General features: G+C 42.4%; 1 protein-coding gene across 5 annotated transcripts in view; it reads left to right on the forward strand.

Annotated features, from left to right (window-relative positions):
• Positions 1 to 22,723, forward strand: part of LOC122565162 (E3 ubiquitin-protein ligase arkadia-A-like) — an 86,802-nt gene that overhangs the window by 61,439 nt on the left and 2,640 nt on the right. For all 5 annotated transcript variants that reach the window (XM_043720863.1, XM_043720862.1, XM_043720859.1 and 2 more), the window contains 3 exons: positions 7,734 to 7,829; positions 8,077 to 8,174; positions 13,084 to 13,221. In XM_043720863.1, coding sequence (XP_043576798.1) covers positions 7,734 to 7,829; positions 8,077 to 8,174; positions 13,084 to 13,201 — 312 coding nt within the window. In that variant the 3' untranslated portion in view covers positions 13,202 to 13,221. The remainder of the gene's footprint in view (positions 1 to 7,733; positions 7,830 to 8,076; positions 8,175 to 13,083; positions 13,222 to 22,723) is intronic.

The raw sequence follows: 22,723 nt of genomic DNA on the forward strand, positions 1-22,723 counted from the left end.
CACCTCCCTCACACCTTGACCCCTCCACTCTTTGGGGGGGGGGGGGTAGCCTCATGCTTTCTACTCTATCCATGCCATTCACGATCTTAAATTTCTATCAGGTCACCCCCTCAATCTCCTGCATTCCAGTGAGAACAAACCCGGTCTCTCCAACCTTTCTTCACAGGTAAAATCCCCCCTACCAGGCAACATCCTGGTAAACCTTTTCCTTATGCTCTCCAAAGCATCCACATTTTCTTGGTACACAATATTCCAAGTGTGGCCTAACTAAAGTTCTATGAAATTGCAGCATAATGTGTCTAATACTGAATGCCCCTTCCAATGAAGGCCAGCATGCCGTAACCTTTTTCACTAACTTCTGTACGTTAGTGGAGTTCTGTGGAGCTGCATACCCAGATTCTTCTGCAAATCAACACTCAATGGTTCTGCCATTCACTGTGTGATTTCCACCTGTACTTGACCTTCCAAATTGTGTCACCTCACATTTGTCCGGATAAAACTCCATCCGACGTTTTTCTGCCTGTGCCGCAAACTGATCTATATGATCTGATTTTAACCTAAACTCTATATTCCTACATTTTCCTCCTGATAATCTTTCCTTTCCTTTGGTAATCATGACTCTATCTACTTCTGCCTTAAAAATATTTTAAAGATTTTGCATCCGTTGCTTTTTGAAGAAGGGAATTCCACAGACTGACAACGCTCTGAGAGAACATTGTTTCCTCATCTCTCTGTTTAATGGGTGACTCCTTATTTTTAAACTATGATCCTTAATTCTAGATCGTCCCAGCATCCATTCCATTAAGTACCCTCAGGATCTTTTATTTTTCAATTAAGTCACCTCTGATTTTTCTAAACTTCAGAGGTTCGAGGGTCTCGCCTCATAGTTGTAGAGATCTACAGCACAGATAACGGACTTTCATCCCATTGTGTTCACAACAGTCTAGCCTTTCTTCATGGTGGTCTACTCATTCTGGATATTAATCTAGTAAATGTTTTCTGAACTGCTTATAACATATTAACATCCCTTCATAAGTACGGCAATCAGCACTGTACTCCAAATGCAGTCTTAACAATGCCTTATATAACTGAAGCATAAGTTCTTTACTCTTGTGTTCAGTTTCCCTCGCAATAAAAAATGGCATTCTGTTAATTTTCTAACAGTGCACTTCTCTAAATACAGGATTTCTGGTTATTTTTTTCGTTAAAGACTGCAACAACATCAAAACTTGTCTTTCTAGCAGAGCCCATAAAGCAGCTCATGATTGAATTGGGTTTGAAATACCAATCTTACCAAGTGTTTGGATTGTTTGGTGGAAGCAGTGCCACTGATCACTTCCTAGGTAGTTTTTCTACCAGTCTGTGGCGGGCATGCATTATCTTAGTTTTCAAAGCTTTATAGAAACACTTCTTCAGTGAGGTGAGGTTCTGTGGTTTGTTTGTCTGTGCACCTTTGCAGCTGTTGTTGCAAGTTGCTTTTGTTCACCTGGAGTGACCACTCGTGACACAACTATTTATCTGGTTCCCAAGTTGGCAGCTTTTTCATCCTTAGCAGTTCCTTAATGTTATCATAATTTTTGTTGATCTGATCTTGGTCATTTATGTGTGTTCCCAAAACACTAACAGCTGCTTCCAGCTGCTGTTGATTTGAAGGTTGACCGGTGGCATTTTACCATCAACAACTTGAGTTTTCTTTGGAGATTGGCATTATTTCCAAGTCTGAGCCTCAGTTGTTTGCAGTTCTTAGCAGATGCCAGTTTCCACACATCTTGCTCTCTATGCGGATGGGGTTTGGGGTGGGGGATTGTTAGTACATGTTTAATGGTTGTCTTTTTGATGAAACAGCATATATCAGCTTGGAATACAGTGTCCTGTGGTCTGTCAAGGACTCCCCTCCTCTCATCAAGATGGTGATCAGACATCTTTTATATTGCTCTGTGGGTGATGAATCAATCTGATGCCAGAGTTGAGATCCTGGGGGTATCCTTGTATTTTTTACTTTGCCTGCCTAAAGATAATGCTGCTGGCTGATGTAATCCAGTGAGTGCAAAGTCTCAAAAGAAGTCTGCATTACTGTTGTATTTCCCTACACTTTGACCCCCACAACATCATCCCCCATAGTCAGCTCCTGTCTTTGCAGTGAGGTTACCCCCCATCATAATGAACTTGTCCTGTGGCACATTTACAATAGTTGTGTCCAGGTTCTCATAGAATTTGTCTTCACTATCCTCTGGTTAGTCATGGTTGGAGCGTATGCACTGATTATTGCATGCATGTTCTTAAAAAATAACCGTAGAGTCATGAAGTTATTTATGACCCTAGGGAGAGTGTTTAGACCTTCCAATCACCTTGATAGCAACGCCAACATCTGTCTTTCACCTGTCTCTCTTTGGCTTGTCAAACCAGAAGAATGTAGCCTGCAGGTAACTTTAACTGGCTCTCCCCTGTTAGGCGAGTTTTGCTTTAAACTCAGTGTTGCAATATCGTATTGTAATCATTCCCTGCCAAACAGAGAAGCTCTGGGTTTAGGAAGTGTTGATTTTTTTCTTTCCCAGATCAATTTGTGTTTCGAAAGAGCTAAGAACAGTTTTCGTATCTTTTCCTTTGTCTTGTCTGCAATATATATGGCTTGTGAGTGAATATGAAAGAAGTGCATTTTGGAATCCAACAGGATCTGTATTTATATCCTGGGAGATTTTGTATACACAGAGTTTATTACATTGAGGATGGATTGCACACGGCCAACCCCACTCTCTTGGCTCTGAGCATTTATTTCCAGTGGTTTGACAAGTTGAGATGGCTGAAGGTGTTAACACCAGTGGATGATCTACACCACTTTCTGTGCCCATGAAGTTTACAGCTGTCCAAGCTTGGCAATATTTGATTGCCAGTAAGGGGATGTTGTTTCCCCTGCTACTGTTTTGTTCTGGACTGAGGAAAAGCGGTTGGAGGTGGGTGTGGAGAAATAATGATGGGGAATGAGGAAATGGCAAAGAAGTTGAAAAAATATTTTGCTTCAGACTTTATATTAGAAGACATTAATAGTATTCTTAAGGTACTAAACAGTCAAGGGCAATAGAGGGACAGAAATAAGTACAATAACAATCACTTGAGGAAAAAGTATGGGAGAAACCAATGGGGCTGAATGCTGATCACTCCCCTGGACCTGATGAGATGCATCCCAGATATTAAAGGGAGTGGTTATTGTTATAATCCCAGCTGAAGTTATTACTGGACAAATTAGATCCCAGATGGAAATCAAGCTTGATAGATTTTTTTTTTGGTTTGAACAAGGTGCTTTCTCACTGAAATATATGCACGCAATGTTGCAGATTTAGTTTTAACATTAAAACATAGTTTATAATGTAAAGCAAATTAAGGTAAAACAGAATAAACAAAACTATTTACATAAAACATGTAAAGATTTTGAAATACACAGTAAAACTACAATCCAATTAATTCCAAAATGCGACCCTTTATAGTACTCACACTGGAAAGATTTCCCTTCTGTATTGCTCTACTAGGGTTTAATTTAACTGTAGCTTCAACTCCTAGTCAATAGAATAGGGTAGCTTCTTTTTGGAGTATTCGTATAACTCAGCTCAAACTTTCTGTGTCAAATAATTCCTTCAGGGTTTTAACCAAATTATTCTGATCTGGAACTTGTACTAAATGTCTTGCACTGACAATTCCAAATGATCAAAGACTATTGTTTTACACATGTGGCTTCAGCTAAGAGCCCTGCAGAACGGCTCAAGCTCAAATTAAATTAAAACTCTTTCTCCTCCAGCTAATTTCCCCCGATCAAAACCAAGTAATCAATCCCAGACCTTCTAAATTGGAGTGTATTTCACAACTGTGTGCATTGTTCACTCATGAAATTCATCCCAAGGTAAACAAAAACTCATTATTTTCCAGGAAATCTATCTTTCTTGCTGTCTTTGTCAAAAAAAATGATCATGGCTACAGCAATACTTGCAAGTTAATCAGTAAACCCCTTCACACGCACAACCCATATGCTTCTACTTAAATTTTAAAAAAGCTCAAAAATAAATAATAAAATATGTAAAAAATCACACACCTTATATCACAATACAAAAACAGTGGATAGGCGATGGCCTCATGGTCATCACTAGGTCACTAGTGTTTTAAACGGGAGACCCAAATACTGAGGACTTGGGTTTGAATGCCACCATGGCAGATGGTGGAATTTGAAACTCTTACTTCCAGATTATTATTAGATTATGCTGCACAATGGCAAAGTGGTTAGAACTGTTGCTACACAATGCCAGAGGCACTGATTCTATTCCAGCCTTGGCCGACTGCCTGTGTGGTGTTTGCATACGGTCCCCGTGTCTGTGTGGATTTCCTCCGGATGCCCCAGTTTCCCCCTATGGTCCAACGATGTGCAGGTTAGGTGGATTGGCCAAGCTAAATTGCCCGTAGTGTTCAGGGATGTACAAGGTAGGTGGATTAGCCATGGGAAATGTAGGGATATAAGGATCCGGTGGTCTGGGGTGGGATGCTCTTCAGAGAGTCGGTGTGGACTTGATGGGTGAAATGACCTGCTTCCACACTGTGTGGGGATTCTATGATTTCTATGATAATGATGATCATAAAACCTTTGCTGATTGTTGGAAAAATCTATCTGATTCAATTATGTCCTTTAGGAAAGGAAATCTGCCACCCTTACCTGGTCTGGTGTATACGTCTCCAGCCCCTCAGCAATGTGATTTACTCTTAACTGCCCTCTGGGCAATTAAGGATGGGCAATAAATGCTGGTGCAACTAGTGACGCCTGTATACCATGAATGAATTAAGAAAAAATGCAATGATAAAATTTCTTTCGAGTATCCTTAGATTCTGGAAAGTCCCTGCGTCATATCCCAGCAGCACCAATATCTCTACGTACTTCACCACAAAAAAAACTGATGTAAATGGATATGGTTTAGAGGTACTGGGGTGGACAAAGTTAAAAAGCACACAGCACCAGGTTATAGTCCAACAGGTTTATTTGAAAGCACTAGCTTTCGGAGTGCTGCTCCTTCATCGGCTGGTTGTGGAATACTCAATTTTTAGCACACGTTTACAGTGTGATGCATTATAATTGAAAAAGACCTGGGTTGTTTCAGTCACTCATCTTTTAGAAAGACCATGTTGGTTTTAGCTCTTTCTTATATAAAACCCAGAACTTTTTTAAAAGTTACATTCTCAAGTGAAGTTTAACAATAAGTGCCATGTCAGTTCAGATAATGCATTGAAGGTGTGAGGTGCCCTGTGTGAGGCTCTCTGTGCCCCAATGTTCAGACTGATGCTATTTCTTAAAAAAAAGTATGCAATCTTGCATGGATTAATGCAGTTTTTGAGCAAAATAAGAAGTAATTCTGCAAGTACAAATTCACCCCACAACTTAAATGTGTATGTGGGTGGGTGTGAGTGTGTTATTGGGGGCGGGGGAAAGTGTGTGTGTGTGTGTGTGTTTAAAGGGGTATAAGTTTTGTGAAATACAGGATCTGTTCATATGAGGAGGAATGTAATGGACACTTGAAAGTACTCAAGGATGCCCTCATAAGAACGAGTACAATGCTCAACTCATCGACCACCAGTTCCAACATGCCACAGCAAGGAACCATAATGACCTCCTCAGGAGACAGACAGTAGCTGCCAACCGACAGGGTACCCTTCATTGTCCCGTACTTCCCAGGACCCAAAAAACCACGCCATGTTCTTCGTGATCTGCAACACATTATCAATGAGGATGAGCACCTCGTCAAGACCTTCCCCACACCTCCACTTCTTGCCTTTTAAACAGCCACCAAACCTCAAACAGATCACTGTCCGTGACAAACTGCCCGGCTTTCAGGACAACACCATACAACCCTGTCATGGCAGATGCTGCAAGACGTGTCAGAGTGTTGACATGGATACCACCATTTCGCATGGGGACAACACTCTCCATGTATGTGGCAGATAGTCATGTGACTCGGCCAAAGTGTCTATTGCCTAAACTGCAGGCAAGGATATCCTGAGGAGTGGTACACTGGTGAGACTGAGCAGAAGCTACTGCAATGGATGAATGGGCACCGCACGACAATCACCAGCCAGGAGTGTTTCCTCCCAGTCGTTGAACACTTCAGCGGTTCAGGGCATTCAGTCTCTGACCTTCGGGTGACCATCCTCCAAGGCAGACTTCGGGACAGGAAACAACGCAAAGTGGCCGAGCAGAGGCTGATAGCTAAGTTCAGTACCCATGAGGATGGCCTCAACCAGGACCTGGGGGTCATGTCATACTACAGGTGACCCCATTGCATGGTACACACACAGACACACATAAAATTTCTCATGCACCACCTCTCTCTCTCTCTTTCTCTCACACTCACACATACACACACCCCCTCTCACAGCCTTATACTGTTTTGCACTCATACACATACTCTGTCTGTGTGGCATTAATCCATCCATGTAAGATTCTGTAAATCCCTTTTTTTAGAAGTAGGATCAGCCTGAACATTGGGCATTGGGGCACAGACAGCCTCACACAGGGCACCTCGCACCTTCAGTGCATTATCTGAGCTGACATAGCACTTATTGTTAAACTTCACTTGAGAATGTAGCTTTTAAAAAGAAGTTCTGGGATTTACATATGAAAGAACTGAAACCAACATGGTCTTTCTAAAAGGTGAGAGATTTAACAAACAATCCAGGTCTTTTTCAATATATAATTTCAGTTACATCACACTGTAGACCTTTGCTATAAATTCTGTGTCTTATGATCTTATTCTGCACAAGCACCTGATGAAGGAGCAGCCCTCCAAAAGCTAGTGCTTCCACATAAGCCTGTTGGGCTATAACCTGGTGTTCTGTGATTTTTAACGATATAGGTGTAGTGGAATAAGGAACAAAGAACTAAATTATTGTATCCAACTTGGGTATACCTTCTTCACTACACTCTCTTGACAGTTATTAAATATGCTGCTGAACACCTCTGTACTGTTTCATACTTGGAATATTCTTTCATTGATCCCAATTTTGCAACTTTGCCTGAGTCCAATTAACTCATGAGAATCAGTCACAGAGTGAACAAAAAGGGTTAGATAAAGAGAGAGTTTACTTCTGCATAATGCCATTTACAATCTCAGCATGTTCCAAATGATTTTCTTTTCTACGTAGTGAATGTGGTAACAAAAGGCATATGGCAGATGATTTATGCAAACAAGATCCCACAGACATGTTCATGACAGGTCACCTAAAATGCTGTATAACTATTTTACATTTCAGTGAGAAACATCTCTGAGATAAATGACCAGATAATCTGTTCTAATAATTGTTGGTTGAAAACCAATAAAGGCCAACCTTTATTTTTACTCCTCTGCTGTTTGAGTAGATTCTGAGATCCTTTAGCTGAGAAGCCTGTTTTGGCCTAGTGTATTATCTCCTCAGCAGTGCTCTGTGGTGTAAGCTTGGACAACAGGCTTATTTTTCTGAACTCTAGTCTTTCTGAATCAGCTGTATGTGACACCCAGTGAACCTCAGCCAGTATGTGAGTTGATTGGGCAGTATCTGCACCTAAATGCCTAAGCAATAGTTCTGGTTGCCTTACTTCTTCAATGTAGTAACTTAGACATTGAGATTCAAATGGGTGAGTAGTTATACACCATGTCTGAATAGACTGACTGACCGTCTGGATGCTACTGCTTTGAGTTGCTTTGTGACATGATCCCTTTCATTTTGAGGACCTGCTGCACCTGGAGGATCAATTCAGTGACTTAAACCATGGAGCATCGCAAAGCACCATTGAAAGATACACCTTCCTGCACAAGTATGAAAAGGTGAGGTTTTTTTTTCCCAGCTAGCCTTTGCCCATAGCAATCATCTTCTCGAGGTATCTCTCCGGGTTCTAAGAAATATTAATTTGAAGCTAATTGTGCCAAGCTAGTGAATTGGAACTTTGTGACCACAGTCTCTTTTCCAATTGCCTGTCTCAAAATATGGTCTTAAAGCTCTTCTGTATTTGGCAGCATTGGGATTAATATTGCATTAGTCTGTTCATTTCACTCGACAAATTTGATATTGCAGAGGACACTGGAGACCTGTGAGGAAGGGAAGGAGGCAGCTGAGGTGGAAGAGAAATGCACAATATGTCTGTCACCTTTAGAGGAAGGAGAAGATGTCAGGTGAGAAACCTCAGCAGAAGTCGAAGTTGTCACTGCATCCACCTATACCTAATTTAACTAACCCCTTAAAAATTTGAATGACATTATTCTTGGGAGTTTAGAAGACTGAGAGACAAAGGTGTAGACTACTCAATCTCTCTATGTAGGAGAGTCCCCTCATACGTGCAAGTCAAGTGAGCCTTTGTGGCACTCACTCTTGGGTGAGGAAACCACAATTGTATACATACTCCAGGTGTGGTCTCACCAGTACCTTTTGTATAATACTCTCATACTCTGATCCCTTTGTATTAGGAGCCAGTTGCTTTCCTAACTGCTGAATATTGATTTTTGTAAGTCTTGTACAAGGAAACATCCAAATCCATCTGCTGGCATTTCCCATTCTCCCATAATTTTAAAAAGTACTACTTTGATTTTCCTTCCAAAGGGAATAACGTCACCCTTATACAAATTTTCTGTATATCTTGCCATGTTCTTCCTCATTCATTTAACCTATTTCTATCCTTTTGTAACCTGACTCTGTCCGGGTCCTATCTACCTTTGTATTATTAGTAAACTTGCACTTTGATCTGGTGACCGTGAAGGAGCAGTAATTCATTTCCAAGTCAGGATGCTGAGTAGCTTGGAGATAAGCTTGCAGGTGGCAGTGTCCCATCTTGCTGCTTCCTTGACCCTCTAGATGCTAGAGATTCAGATTTGGAAGGTGCAGTTGAAGGAGCTTGGTGAGTTATTGCCATGATTCTTGCTGATGTTACCCGCTGCGGTGATATGTTGAAGTTTGCCATGCTATTGTCATATCTTTTAATCTGTTTCCCCAGTCTGTCTTAGCTATCTTGTTTCTGCAACCATGTGATGGCTGTTAGATCAAGCTTATATCTAAGTTATTAATTCACTTATCAACTTGCGTAGGCTTTACATAATTTGCTGTATTGTGCCATTAGCTTCAACTTATTTCTACTTCTCCCTGACCTTCTGTTAGCTTACTGTCCCTTTTTGACCCATTCTGCTTATTTTTAACCAAATCATTTCTCTTCTTTGCAGGTTTGGCGTTTCTCTTCATGCTTGTAAATTTATACGTAGCAGAATCCTTTCCACACTTCCCCTTCACCCTATCCATTTTCTGATATAAAACCCTGTCTGCTGTCTTCGCTATTAGATTGACCAGGACACTAACACTGGGTCACTTTCATGCATCACTTATATGCAGTTCCTTGGGTTTCATCACTGTTCTGATGTCATTTTGTTCCAATTTAGAATATTCTCTTTAGATTTCCCAGTGTTAGATTGGCCTACCCCATTAATGCTCATCTCTTCTGTTCATCCTTACAAACATTTTTGTGCTGAAATGTTTACTTTGGTCTCAAGCTTACGAAACGTCAGACTGAGGCTTGCTTTTTGAGATGTAGAATCCTCCTGAGTTGAATTTGTGCTTGGAAATCTTTCCAAATCTTACAATCAAAATCTCCCCACGAGCTAATTGACACAATTGGTCAATAAGATTAAGCAGGTAAATGCGTGGCTCAGTGATTACTGTGGGAGAAATGGGTTTGAATTCATGAGACATTGGCACCAGTAGTGGGAAAACGAGAACTGTTCCGATGGGGCGATCTTCATCTGAACCGTGGTGGGACCAGAGTCCTAGTGAATTGCATAACTAGGGTTCTTGATGGGGGAGGGAGTTCAATTATAGGGGAACATAGAAAACCCAAATTAAAGGAGGAGGTAAGATTGCAGAACTCTGGAGAGGTTATTAAAGTCTCCAGCACAGGCACAAATAGGACAGTGTGTTTGGAAAGGGTTAGCAACCAAACTTCAAACACTCTGGACAAATGAATGACAGTGAGAAGAGTGCCGATTAATACAGGACTAAAGGTGTTGGATCTGAAAGTACGCAGTATAAGGAATAAGGTAAATGAGCTTGGGGTGCAGATTGAAATTGGCAAGTATGATGTGTTAGGCATCACGGAGATGTGACTTCAAGGGGATCAGGATTGGGAGCTGAACATGAAAGATATATATATATCCTATCAACAAGATAGGGAGGTGGGCAGAGGGGGTGGGGTTGCCTTATTAGTAAGAAATGAAATGAAATCAATAGCAAGAAATGAAGTTGGGTCAGAATCTGTGTGGGTACAGCTGAGGAACCACAAAGGTGAAAAAAAAAACATAGTTGGAGTTATGTGGGTTGAGTGTGTTGCTTTTGCACAGCAGGTCAGGCAGCATACAAGGAGCAGGAAAATCTGCCTGAACCGCTGTGCTTTTCCAGCAACACACACTCAACTTTGATCTCCAGCATCTGCAGACCTCACTGTCCCATAGTTGGAGTTATGTAGAGGCCTCCAAACAGTAGTCAGGAGCTGGGTGCAAGATATACCAGGAAATAGAAAAGATGTGTAGGAAAGGCAAAGTTACAGTGATCATGTGGGATTTCAGTATGCAGGAGGACTGGGAAAATCAGGTTGGTAGTGGATTGCACTTAAAAGGAATTGGTGGAATGTCTACGAGATGGCTTTTTGGAGCAGCTTGTGGTGGAACCCCCTCAGGAACAGGCAATACTGGATTTAATGTGCTATGAGGCAGACTTGATAAGGGAGCTTAAGGTAAAGGAACCCTTAGGAGGCAATGATCATTGAATTTACTCTGTAGTTTGAGAGGAAGAAGATAGAATCAGAGATATTGAATGTCAATTGAGCAAAGGCAACTACAGAGGCATGAGGGAGGAGCTGACCAGAATTGACTGGGAGAGGAACCTAGCAGGAAAGACAGTGGAACAGCAATGGCAGGAGTTTCTGGGAATAATTCAGGAGGCATAGCAGAGATTCGTCCCGAGGAAAAAAAAGCATGGTACAGGGAGGATGAGGCAACCATCGTTGACCAGGGAAGTCAGGGATCGCATCAAAGCAAAAGAGAAAGCATGTCATGTGGTGAAGGACAGTGGGAAACCAGAGGATTGGGAAGCTTGCCAACCAAGAGCAACAAAAAAAAAAGAAATAAGGAGGGAAAAGATTAAATATGAGGGTAAGCTAGCCAGTAATGTAAAGGAAAACTGCAAGAATTTCTTTAGATATATAAAAGGCAAAAGAGAGTCAAAAGTGAACATTGGGCTGCTGGAAAATGTTGCTGGAGAGATAGTAGTGGGGAAACAAGGAAATGACTGAGGAACTGAATAATTACTTTGTGTCAGTCTTCTCATTGGAAGACATAATATCCCAAAAATTTGAGAGTGAGGGGGCAGAGCTGATTATGGTGGCCATCACCAAGGAGAAGGTGTTAGAAAAACTGGTTTGAAGGTGGATACATTATCTGGACCAGATGACTACACCCCAGAGTTCTGAATGAAGTAGCTGAATAGATAGTGGAGGCTTTACTGATGATCTTTCGAGAATTGCTATAGTCCGGGAGGGTCCCTTTGGATCGGACTGAACATGTCACCCCTGTTTAAAAAGCGAGTAAGGCAAAAGATGGAAAATTACAGACTGATTTGCCTAATCTCTATCCTGGTTAAGATCCTGGAATTCATCGTGAAGAATGAGATTTCTGAATATTTGGAAGTTTATGGTAAAATAGGCCAAAGTCACCATTGTTTCATCAATCTGCTAGAATTCTTTGAGGAAGTAACAAGCAGGTTCGACTCAGGAGAGCCAATGGATGTTATCTATGTGGACTTCAAGAACGCCTTTGATAAGGTGTCGCACAGGAGTAAGATAAGGGACAATGGTGTTAGAGGCAAGGTGCTAGCGTGGATTGAATCATGGCTGCCTGGTATAAAGCAGAGAGTGGGGATAAAAGGATGTTTCTCAGGATGGCAGCCGGTGACAAGTGGTGTTCCACAAGGCTCAGTGTTGGGACCACAACTTTTCGTTTTATACATTAATGATCTAGATGAAGGAACTGAGGGCATACTGGCGATGTTTGCAGACAATATAAAGAGAGGTAGACGGACAGGTAACATTGAGGAGGCGGGGAGTCTGCAGAAGAATTTTGACAGATTAGGAAAGTGGGCAAAGAAGTCCTGTACATCGTGGGAACGTGTGAGGTCATGGACTTTGGTAGGAAGAATAGAGGCATGGGCTATTTTCTAAATGGGGAGAAAATTCAGAAATCTGATTTGCAAAGAGACTTGGGAGTTCTAGTCCAGGATTCTCTCAAGGTAAACTTGCAGGTTGAGTCAGACGTTAGGAAGGCAAATCAATGATGGCATTTATTTGGAGAGGACTTGAATATAAAAGTAGGGATGTACTTCCGAGGCTCTGGTGAGACCATGTTTGGAGTATTGTGCACAGTTTTGGATCCCATATCTCAGGAAGGACGTACTGGCCCTGGACCGTGTTCAGAGGAGATTCACGAGAACAGTTCCAGGAATGAAAAGTTTAGCATATGAGGAATGTTTGAGGACTCCTGGTCTATATTTGGAGATTATAAGAACGAGGAGGTGGATCGAATTGAAACATACAGAATACAGAATGGCCTGGACAGAGTGGATGTTGGGAAGATGTTTCCATTGATAGGAGAGACTAGGGCCCGAGGGCACTGCCTTAGAGTAAAGGGAAGACCCATGAGAACTGAGATAAATCGAAACGTCTTCAGCCAGAGAGTGATGAATCTATGGAACTCATTGCCACAGAAAGCTGTGGAAGCCAGGTCACTGAGTCTCTTTAAGACTGAGATAGATAGTTCTTGATTGTCAAGGGGATCAAGGGTTACAGGTAGAAAGTGGGAAAATGTGGTTGAGAAATATCAGCCATGATTGAATAGCAGTGCAAACTCTGTGGGCTGAATGGCCTAATTTCTGCTGCTGTATCTTATGGGCTTATATTGGTGGGGAATTCAATTTGTGAATGGTCAGTAGCATCACAGATAATGGTTACCGAGATGCCAGGCCATTCCTAACACTGTTAACTCTTCATTGCAGGCGTCTCCCATGCATGCACCTCTTCCACCAGATTTGTGTGGACCAATGGTTGGCCACCAGTAAGAAGTGTCCCATTTGTCGAGTGGACATTGAAGCCCAGCTTCCTGTTGACACCTAACTGCCTGGAAACAACAGAAGGTAAAATTGTGCGATTGTGTGGTACAAAATCTTCAGCTGCCAGTGCAGACCTAGAAGATAGTAAGATAGAAGAGAGATTTGACAGGAGAGTAAGGGTGATAGTGTAGAATAATAAAGGACCCACAGGAAATGTGTGTGTGTGTATGTGTGAGAGAGAGAGAGAATATCAGATTGCCTTGTTTATTGTTAAGGGACAACTTATATTCTGCAGTATTCAATTAAAATTGCACAATTGTGTGATTACAAAGTTTGGGTCTCCCTTAGATACTCAAGTGTTAGTCACTTCTATAAGCATTTCAAGCATCTGCTACTACTCAACAACATCGAACCACCAGTGTTGCTCAGGGGCAGTGTGGAGATGAGAAATTCAGAAAGGCCCAAGGGTAGAGCTTTGGATGATGCCAGAAGTAATGCTAGGGGAGCAGGAATGAGGCAATCGCTGATGATTCTTCAGCCATTCTTAGATTATTGAGAATGGACCAGGTGAGAGCAGTGTCACCCAACTGGAGGAGAGTGGCAGGGGATTGCAGGGTGATGGTGTGGTCACCATGTCAAAGGCTTCAGACAGGTCAGAGAAAGGAAAGTTTACCTTTGTCCCAGAGTTGCACGCAGGATGTCATTCACAATTAAGCTCAGTCTTTAGAAACAGCATGAATTCTTAATTAAAGCTCCTTCCTAATGAACCTGCTGATTTGTCAACTTCAGTTGAGCCTGCTTTACCTAACGTGGCTTGCAGAGAAAGTTCCAGGTTTTTAATCACTGTGTGAATAAGTATTTTCCGACATTTTCATCAATAGTCTAAAGTTACTGTAAAGTTACTGTCTATTATCTTGTTCTGGACTTGCTACCAATGCAAATTAGGTCCTCTCTATCAACTTTTTCTTCATTTAAACACCCCTTAGATCATCCATTTAATCTTCTATACGAGCCTTGTTTCTGAAGTCAGTTTGTTTCCTGAGGTGCACTGCCCATGAAATAAGTAACCATCCAAATGGGGCTTAACTAGAGCTTTATGTAACTTAATGTAACTTTCAACCCTTTGTATTCCATTTGAAATAAAAGCTAACATTCCAAAACTTTTTAAACCCATCAAATGCAATCAGTTGAGCTATTGCAAAATGTCTTGTGCCTGATCTCTGCCAGGAGTGAGCAACACATCCCACACGATATTCCATTTAGCTTTATATCACATATAAGTCATTAATCATTCTTTGTTCTGGTTGCTGCTAGATGTGAAAGAACAGCCGGTTCTTTCCTGCAGATTGTGCTCCCCTTGTTCACAGGGCAAAGACAAACTCTCAGGCACTGGCTCCACCTCAGAAGCCAGGGATCCCATCCAAAGCCAAGCAGGTTAGGTGAATTGGCCATGCTAAATTGCCTGTAGTGTTAGGTAAGGGGTAAATGTAGGGGTATGGGTGGGTTGCGCTTCGGCAGGTCGGTGTGGACTTGTTGGGCCGAAGGGTCTGTTTCCACACCGTAATGTAATGTAATCTAATCTAAAATGTGGTTACAAAATAGTGTAGAAACAAAGAAGAGAGATTGACCATCAAAACCATCAAAGCTTTTCTTAAACTTCCACTGAGAAGAACTCTTAGCATTTGTCATTTAGCATTAACCTAGAGTGTTCAGAAGGCCAAAACAGAAGTTGCTGGAGAAACTCAGCATGTCTGGCAGCATCTGTGTCAAGAAAGCAGAGTTAGTGTTTCGGGTCCAGTCTACTCCACCACTCAAAGATGGCTGATACGTTTCTCAACCCCATCCTCTGCCTTCTCACGATAACCCTTGATCCCCTTACTAATCATGAACCTATTTAATAGGTTCTGATGAAGGATCATCTATGCTTGAAATGTTAGCTTGCTCTCTCTCAATGGATGCTGCCTGAACCACTGTGATCTTCAGCATTTTAACATTTTCAGTACAGATTTCAGCATCTGTAGTAATTTGCTCCTGCATGAACCTATCTATCTCTTACCTTAAATACACTCAATGGTTTGGCATCACAGCTCTCTGCAGCAGAGTTCCACTGATTACTCGCTTTCTGGATGAAGAAATTCCTCATCTCTGTTCTAAAGGGTCAACCCTTCTCCCTGAGGCTGTGCCCTCAAACCTAGTATCTTCTACTATTGAAAACATCCTCTCCAAGTCCTCGCTCTCCGTGCCTCTCAGTATCCTGTCAGTTTCAATCTGATCCTCTCTCATCCTTCTAAACTCCATCGAGTACAGACCCAAAGTTCTCAACACCTCCTCCTATAACGAGCTCTTCATTCCCAGGCTGATTCATGTAAACTTCCTCTGGGCACACTCTTAAGTTACACCACATTCTTCCTTAGCTACATGGTCCCAAACTGTTCGAAATATTCTAAATGCGGTCTCTTATTACAGCCTCAGCAGTAAACTTTGCTGTTGTATTCTAGCCCCCTTGAAATGATTGCAACATTGCATTTGTCTTCCTAACTGCCAGCTGAACCTGTATGTTACCCTTAGGAGAAACCTGAACTCGGACTCCCAACTTCCTTTGTGCTTCAGATTTCTGAAGCCTGTCCCCATTTAGAAAATAGTCAACGCCTGTATTCTTCCTATCAAGGCACATAATCTCAAACTTTGCCACATTGTATTCCATCTGCTACTTCTTTGCCACTTGCTTAGCATGTCAAGGTCCTCCTGCAGCCTCCCCGCTTCCTCAACACTGCCTGTCCCTCCACCTATCTTTGTGTCATGTCCACAGATCCTTAAGGCAACAGAGTCAGTGGTTAAGAAAGTTATGAAATACTGTGTTCACTTCTGGTCTCCCTGCTTATAGGAAAGATGTTGTGAAACTTGAAAGGGTTCAGAAAAGATTTACAAGGATGTTGCCAGGGTTGGAGGGTTTGAGCTATAGGGAGAGGGTGAATAGGCTGGGGCTGTTTGCCCTGGAGCATCAAAGGCTGAGGGGTGACCTTATAGAGGATTGTTTAAAAACAAAACATGAGGCATGGACAGGGGGAATAGACAAGGTCTTTTTTTCCCCCAGAGTAGAGGACTGCAAAACTACAGAGCATTAGTTTAAGGTAAGATGGGAAACATCTAAATGGGACCTGAGGGGCAACTTTTTCCACGCAAAGAAAGCATGTATCAAATGAGCTGCCAGAGGAAGTGGATACAATTACAGTACACCATTTAAAAAACATTGAATGGGTATATAAACAGGAAGGCTTTACATGGATATGGGCCAAATGCTGGTAAATGGGATTAGATCAGTTTAGGCTATATGGACGGTACGGACAATTTAGACTGAAGTTGCTGTACTATATAACTATATCACTGTATGACTTGACTGTTAAAGGCATTGAATAAAAACTGCAGGGAATTTCCAGCATCCACAGTTCTTTGGTATTTTGCAGGGAGTTTACGTAGAGCTGTATGAGATCTTCATTAGCTGGAGTACTGTGTATAGTTCTGGTCACCACACCACACCATAGAGAGGATATGAGGGGTGCAAAGGAAATTCACCAGGATGTTGCCTGAGCTGAAGTCATTAAGCTATGAAACCCTTATTACCTAACACTACGGGCAATTTAGCATGGCCAATTCACCTGACCTGCACATCTTTGGATATGAGGGGTGCAAAGGAAATTCACCAGGATGTTGCCTGAGCTGAAGTCATTAAGCTATGAAACAAGACGAGACAGGCTGGGGTTGCTTTCCTTAAAGTAGAGAAGGCCGAGTGAGGATGTAATTAGGGTGTACAAATTCAGGGGCATTGCTTGGGAGGATTGGAAGAAACCTTTCCCTTAGTTGAAAGTTCAATAACAGGTGTCGCAGATTTATGGTAAAGGCAGGAGGTTTACAGGGCATGGGAGGATTTTTATTTTCCCCTGAGGGTGGTGGAGACCTGGAACCTTCTGCCTGGAAACTGGAACCATCACAACAGCTAAGTATTTAGATGAACACTAGGCCTGTACCCAGTGCTGGAAAATAGGATTACAGTACATAGGCACTTGATGACTGGCGTGGACGTGATGGCCAAAGGGCCTGTTTCCATGCTGTAAAACTGCTACATCACTGACTTGTGAGAAAGGTTAAAACTCATGGAATAAAACGAACAGTAGCAACAATGGTACACAATTGGCTCAGTGATGGAAACTGTAATACTCAATGGATATATTTTGGACTGGAGAAAAGTTTGTAGTAGAATTCACCAAGAGAATGGTGTTGAGATCTTTGCTTTTCCTGGTGCATATTAATGATCTCAATCTTGGTGTGCAGGGATCAATTTCAGCATTGAGCATGATACAGAATTTGAAAGCATGCTGGTGCAAGGACAGTGTAGAACTTCAAAACAACATAGACAAAGGTGGCATAATGGCTCAGTGGTTAGCACTGCAGCCTCACAGCGCCAGGGATCTGGCTTCAGTTCCAGCCTTGGTCGCCTGTCTGTGGAGTTTACGTATTCTCCTTGTGTCTGCGTGGGTATGCTTCAGGGGCTCCAGTTTCCTCTCAGTCAGGAAGGGTTTGGAGGAATATGGGCTGGGTGCTGCTAGGTGGGACTAGATTGGGTTGGGATATCTGCTCAGCATGGGCGGATTGGACTGAAGGGTCTGTTTCCATGCTGTACATCTCTATGACTCTATGTGCAGGTTAGGTGAATTGGTTGTGCTAAATTGCTCCATAGTGTCCAGCGAAGTTTAACTTGGGTGGATTAGCCACTGTAAATGCAGGGTTATGAGAACAGGGTGGGGCTTGTTCTTGGGGTTCGGTGCAGACTATGGGCCAAATGGCCTCTTTCCACATTGTAGGGATTCTCTGATTCTAGTTGACAGTGGTGTATTGGTGGCAGGTGAAGTTCAAAGCAGAGAAGGGTGAGGAAGAACATGGACAGCTAATTTAAAACAGGGGCTAAAATACAATCAAGTGCATGAGCAGAGGGATCTGAGTGGATGTCTGTATAGATCATAGAAGATGGTTAATAAAGCATGTAGTGTCCTGGGCTTTATTAATAGGGGCATAGAGTACAAGAGCAAGGAGATGATGCTGAACTTAACTCTAGATGCCTATTAGTCCTCCCCTCAGATATTGAGGAAGGAGGTGAACACTTTGGAGAGAGTGCAGAAGAGGTTTACAAAGATAGTTCCAGGGAAGAAAGACTTCAGTTATGAAGATAGATCAATGACATTGGAACTATTTGACTTGGAGAGAGAAAACTAACAGGAAATCCGATAGACGTTTTCAAAATCGTGATGGGTCTGGACATTGGATAGGGACAAACCGTTGCTGCTCAATTGAGACAGTGAAAGAGTAGCTAGGGAGAGAATATGTCCCCTTAAAGATCAGCATGGTTCTGGATATAGGTTTGCTCGCTGACCTGAAAGGTTTGGTTTCAGATATTTTGTCATCACACTAGGTAACATCAGTGAGCCTCCGAATGAAGCACTGGTGGTATGGCCTGCTTTTTATTTGTGTGTTTAGGTTTCCTTGGGTCGGTGATATCATTTCCTGTGGTGATGTGATTTCCTGTTTTTCTCAGCGGAGTGGCCAAATGGGATTGAAGTTAACGTGTTTATTGATAGAGTTCTGGTTAGAATGCCATGCTTCTAGGAATTCTTGCATGTGGCTCTGTTTGGCTTGTCCTAGGATGGATGTGTTGTCCCAAGAACTGTAACAAACACTACATTGGACAAACAGCAGAAAACTAGCCAGCAGGATACGTGTACATCAACTAGCCACAAAAAGACATGACCCTCTCTCACTAGTATCCTTACATACGGATGAGGAAGGACACCACTTCAACTGGGACAACACATCTATCCTAGGACAAGCCAAACAGAGACGCACAAGAATTCCTAGAAACATGGCATTCCAACCGGAACTCTATCAACGAACACCTTGACTTGGATCCCATTTACCACCCCCTGCAAAAAAGAACAGGAAATTACATCGCCACAGGAAATGATGTCACCGACCCAAGGAAACCTAAACACACAAATACAAAGCAGACCATACCACAATGCTTCATCCGGAGGCTCACTGATGAATACCACAATGCTTCATCCGGAGGCTCACTGATGATATTACCTAGTATGGTGACAAAACGTCTGGAAATGAACCTCCCAGCTCTGCGAGCAAACCTACATCCAGAACCTCAACCTGAGCTACAAATCATCACAAAACTCACTATCAGCATGGTTGTCTGTGTAGAGCCATGGGAGATAGGGGAGTTCTTTTTTAATGAATATTTCTCCTCTGTGTTCATTGAGGAGAGAATCGTGGATGCTAAGAAAATAAGGGTAGCAAGTGGGAATGTTTTGGACTGCATGCATATTACCAGAGAGGAGGCATTTGCAGCCTTAAAATGCATTATAGTGGATAAATCCCCTGGGCCTGATCAAGTCCATCCTCCAGACATTGTGGGAGGTGAGGGAAGAAATTGCAGAGGGCCTTGCAGAGATTTTACTTCATCTTTAGCCACTGGTGAAGTTCTGGAAGACTAGGATGGCTTATGTTGTTCCATTATTTAAGAAAAGTAACAAAGACAAGCCAGGGAACTATAAGCCAGTGAACCTGACAAGTTGTTGGAGAGGATGCTGATGGACAGGATCGACCAGCATTTGGACAGTCAGCATGAATTTGTACATGGGAAGTAATGTCTGACAAATCTTTTAAGATTCTTCGAAGAGGTAACCAAAAGGATAGATGAGGGTAGAGTAGTGGATGTTGTCTATATGGACTGTAGTAAGGCCTTTGACGAGGTCCTGTACAGCAGGCTAGTCATGAAGATTAGGTTGCAAAGGATCCAGGGAAAGCTCGCTAATTGGATTCAAAATTGGCTCGATGGTAGGAAGCAGAGGGTGATGGTTGAAGGTTGTTTCTCGGACTGGAGGCCTGTGACTAGTGGTGTGCCACAGGGGTCAGTGTTGGGATCTTGTTATTTGTTATTTACATAAATGATGCGAATAAACAAGGCATGATTAGTAAGTTTGTGAATGATGCAGAATTAGGAGGTATCACTGATAGTGAGGAAAGTTATTGAAAATTACAGAGGGATCTTGGTCAGATGGGAAAGTGGGCTGAGAATTGGCAAATGCAGTTCAATACAGATAAGTGTGAGGTGTTGCACTTTGGAAAGGCAAAGCAATCTAGGATTTGTACAGTAAATGGTAAGGCCCTGATTAGTGTTGTAGAACAGAGGGATCTTTGAGTACAAGTACATAGTTCTTTGAAAGTGGTGTCACAAGTAGGTGAAGGAAGCATTTAACATGCTGGCCTTCATTGGCTGAGGCACTGAGTATAGGAGTTGGGACATTGTTACAGTTGTAAACTTTGACCTACTCTTGGGAAAAAGGCAGGGCAGGTGACTGAGTTGTCAGTGGGGGAGCATTTTGGGGCCAGCGACCATAATTCTATTAGTTTTAAAATAGTGATGGAAAAGGATAGATCAGATCTAAAAGTTGAAGTTCTAAAGAGAGAGGCTAATTTTGATGGTATCAGGCAAGAACTTTCAAAAGCTGACTGGGGGCAGATCTTTGCAGGTAAAGGGACAGCTGGAAAATGGGAAGCCTTCAAAAATGAGATAAGAGAGTCCAGAGACAGTATATTCCTGTTTGGGTGAAAGGAAAGGCTGCTAGGTGTAGGGAAAGCTGCATGATGAGAGAAATTGAGGGTTTGGTGAAGAAAAAGAAGGACATATGTCAGGTATAGACAGGATAGATCGAGTGAATCCTTGGAGTATAAAGGCAGTAGGAGTATACTTAAGAGGGAAATCAGGAGGGCAAAAAGGGGACATGAGAGCGCTTTGGCAGATAGGAGAATCAAAAGGGTTTTTACAAATACATTAAAAATAAAAGGGTAACGAGGGAGAGAATAGGGCCCCTCAAAGATCAGCAAGGCAGCCTTTGTATGGAGACGAAGGAGATGGGGGAGATATTAAATAAGTATTTTGCATCAGTGTTTACTGTGGAAAAGGACATGGAAGCTACAAAATGTAGGGAAATAGATGGTGACATCTTGAAAAATGTCCATATTACAGAGGAAGAAGTGCTGGATGTCTTGAAACTGGTAAAGTGGATAAATTCCTAGGACCTGAACAGGTGTACCCTAGAACTCTGTGGGAAGCTAGAGAAGTGATTGCTGGGCCTATTGCAGAGATATTTGTATCATCGATAGTCACTGGTGAGGTGCCGGAAGACTGGAGGTTGGCTAACGTGGTGGCACTGTTTAAGAAGGGTGGTAAGGACAAGCCAGAGCACTATAGACCAGTGAGCCTGAAGTCGTGGAAGGCAATTTATTGGATGGAATCCTAAGGAACAGGATTTACATGTATTTGGAAAGGCAAGGACAGATCAGGGATAGTCAGTATTGCTTTGTGCCTGGGAAATCATGTCTCTCAAACTTGATTCAGTTTTTTGAAGAAGTAACAAAGACGACTGATGATGGCAGAGCAGTAGATGTGATCTATGTGTACTTCAGTAAGGCGTTTGACAAGGTTCCCCATGGGAGACTGGTTCGCAAGGTTAGATCTCATGGAATACAGGGAGAACTAGCCATTTGGATACAGAGCTGGCTCGAAGGTAGAAGACAGAGAGGATAGTGGTGGAGGGTTGTTTTTCAGACTGGAGGCCTGTGACCAGTGGAGTGCCACGAGGATCGGTGCTGGGTCTTCTACTTTTCATTATTTATATAAATGATTTGGATGTGAGCATAAGAGATATAGTTAGTAAGTTTGCAGATGACACCAAAATTGGAGGTGTAGTGGACAGCGAAGAAGGTTACCTCAGATTACAACGGGACCTTGATCAGATGGGCCAATGGGCTGAGAAGTGGCAGATGGAGTTTAATTTAGATAAATGTGAAGTGCTGCATTTTGGGAAAGCAAATCTTAGCAGGACTTACACCCTTAACGGTAAGGTCCTAGGGATGTTGCTGAACAAAGGGACCTTGGAGTGCAGGTTCATAGCTCCTTATAAAGACAGTCACAGGTAGTTAGGATAGTGAACAAGGCATTTGGTATGCTTTCCTTTATTGGTCAGAGCATTGAATATAGGAATTGGGAGGTCATGCTGCAGCTGTACAGGACATCGGTTAGGCCACTTTTGGAATATTGCGTGCAGTTCTGGTCTCCTTCTTATTGGAAGGATGTTGTGAAACTTGAAAGGGTTCAGAAAACATTTAAAAGGATGTTGCCAGGTTTGGAGGATTTGAGCTAGAGGGAGAGGTGAATAGGCTAGGGCTGTTTTACCTGGAGCATTGGAGGCTGAGGGGTGACCTTGCAGAGGTTTATAAAATCATGAGGGACATGGATAGGATATGTAGACAAAGTCTTTTCCCTGGGGTGGAGGGTCCAGAACTCAAGGGCATAGGTTTAGGTTGAGTGGGGAAAAATATAAAAGACCTAAGGGGCAATTTTTTCATTCAGGTGGTGGTGTGTGTGCGGAATGAGCTGACAGAGGAAGTGGTGGAAGCTAGTATAATTGCAACATTTAAAAGGCATCTGGATGGGTACGTGAATAGGAAGGGTTTGGAGGGATAT

Source organism: Chiloscyllium plagiosum, chromosome 31 (assembly GCF_004010195.1).
Source record: "Chiloscyllium plagiosum isolate BGI_BamShark_2017 chromosome 31, ASM401019v2, whole genome shotgun sequence".
In the NCBI taxonomy this organism is placed as follows: domain Eukaryota; kingdom Metazoa; phylum Chordata; class Chondrichthyes; order Orectolobiformes; family Hemiscylliidae; genus Chiloscyllium; species Chiloscyllium plagiosum.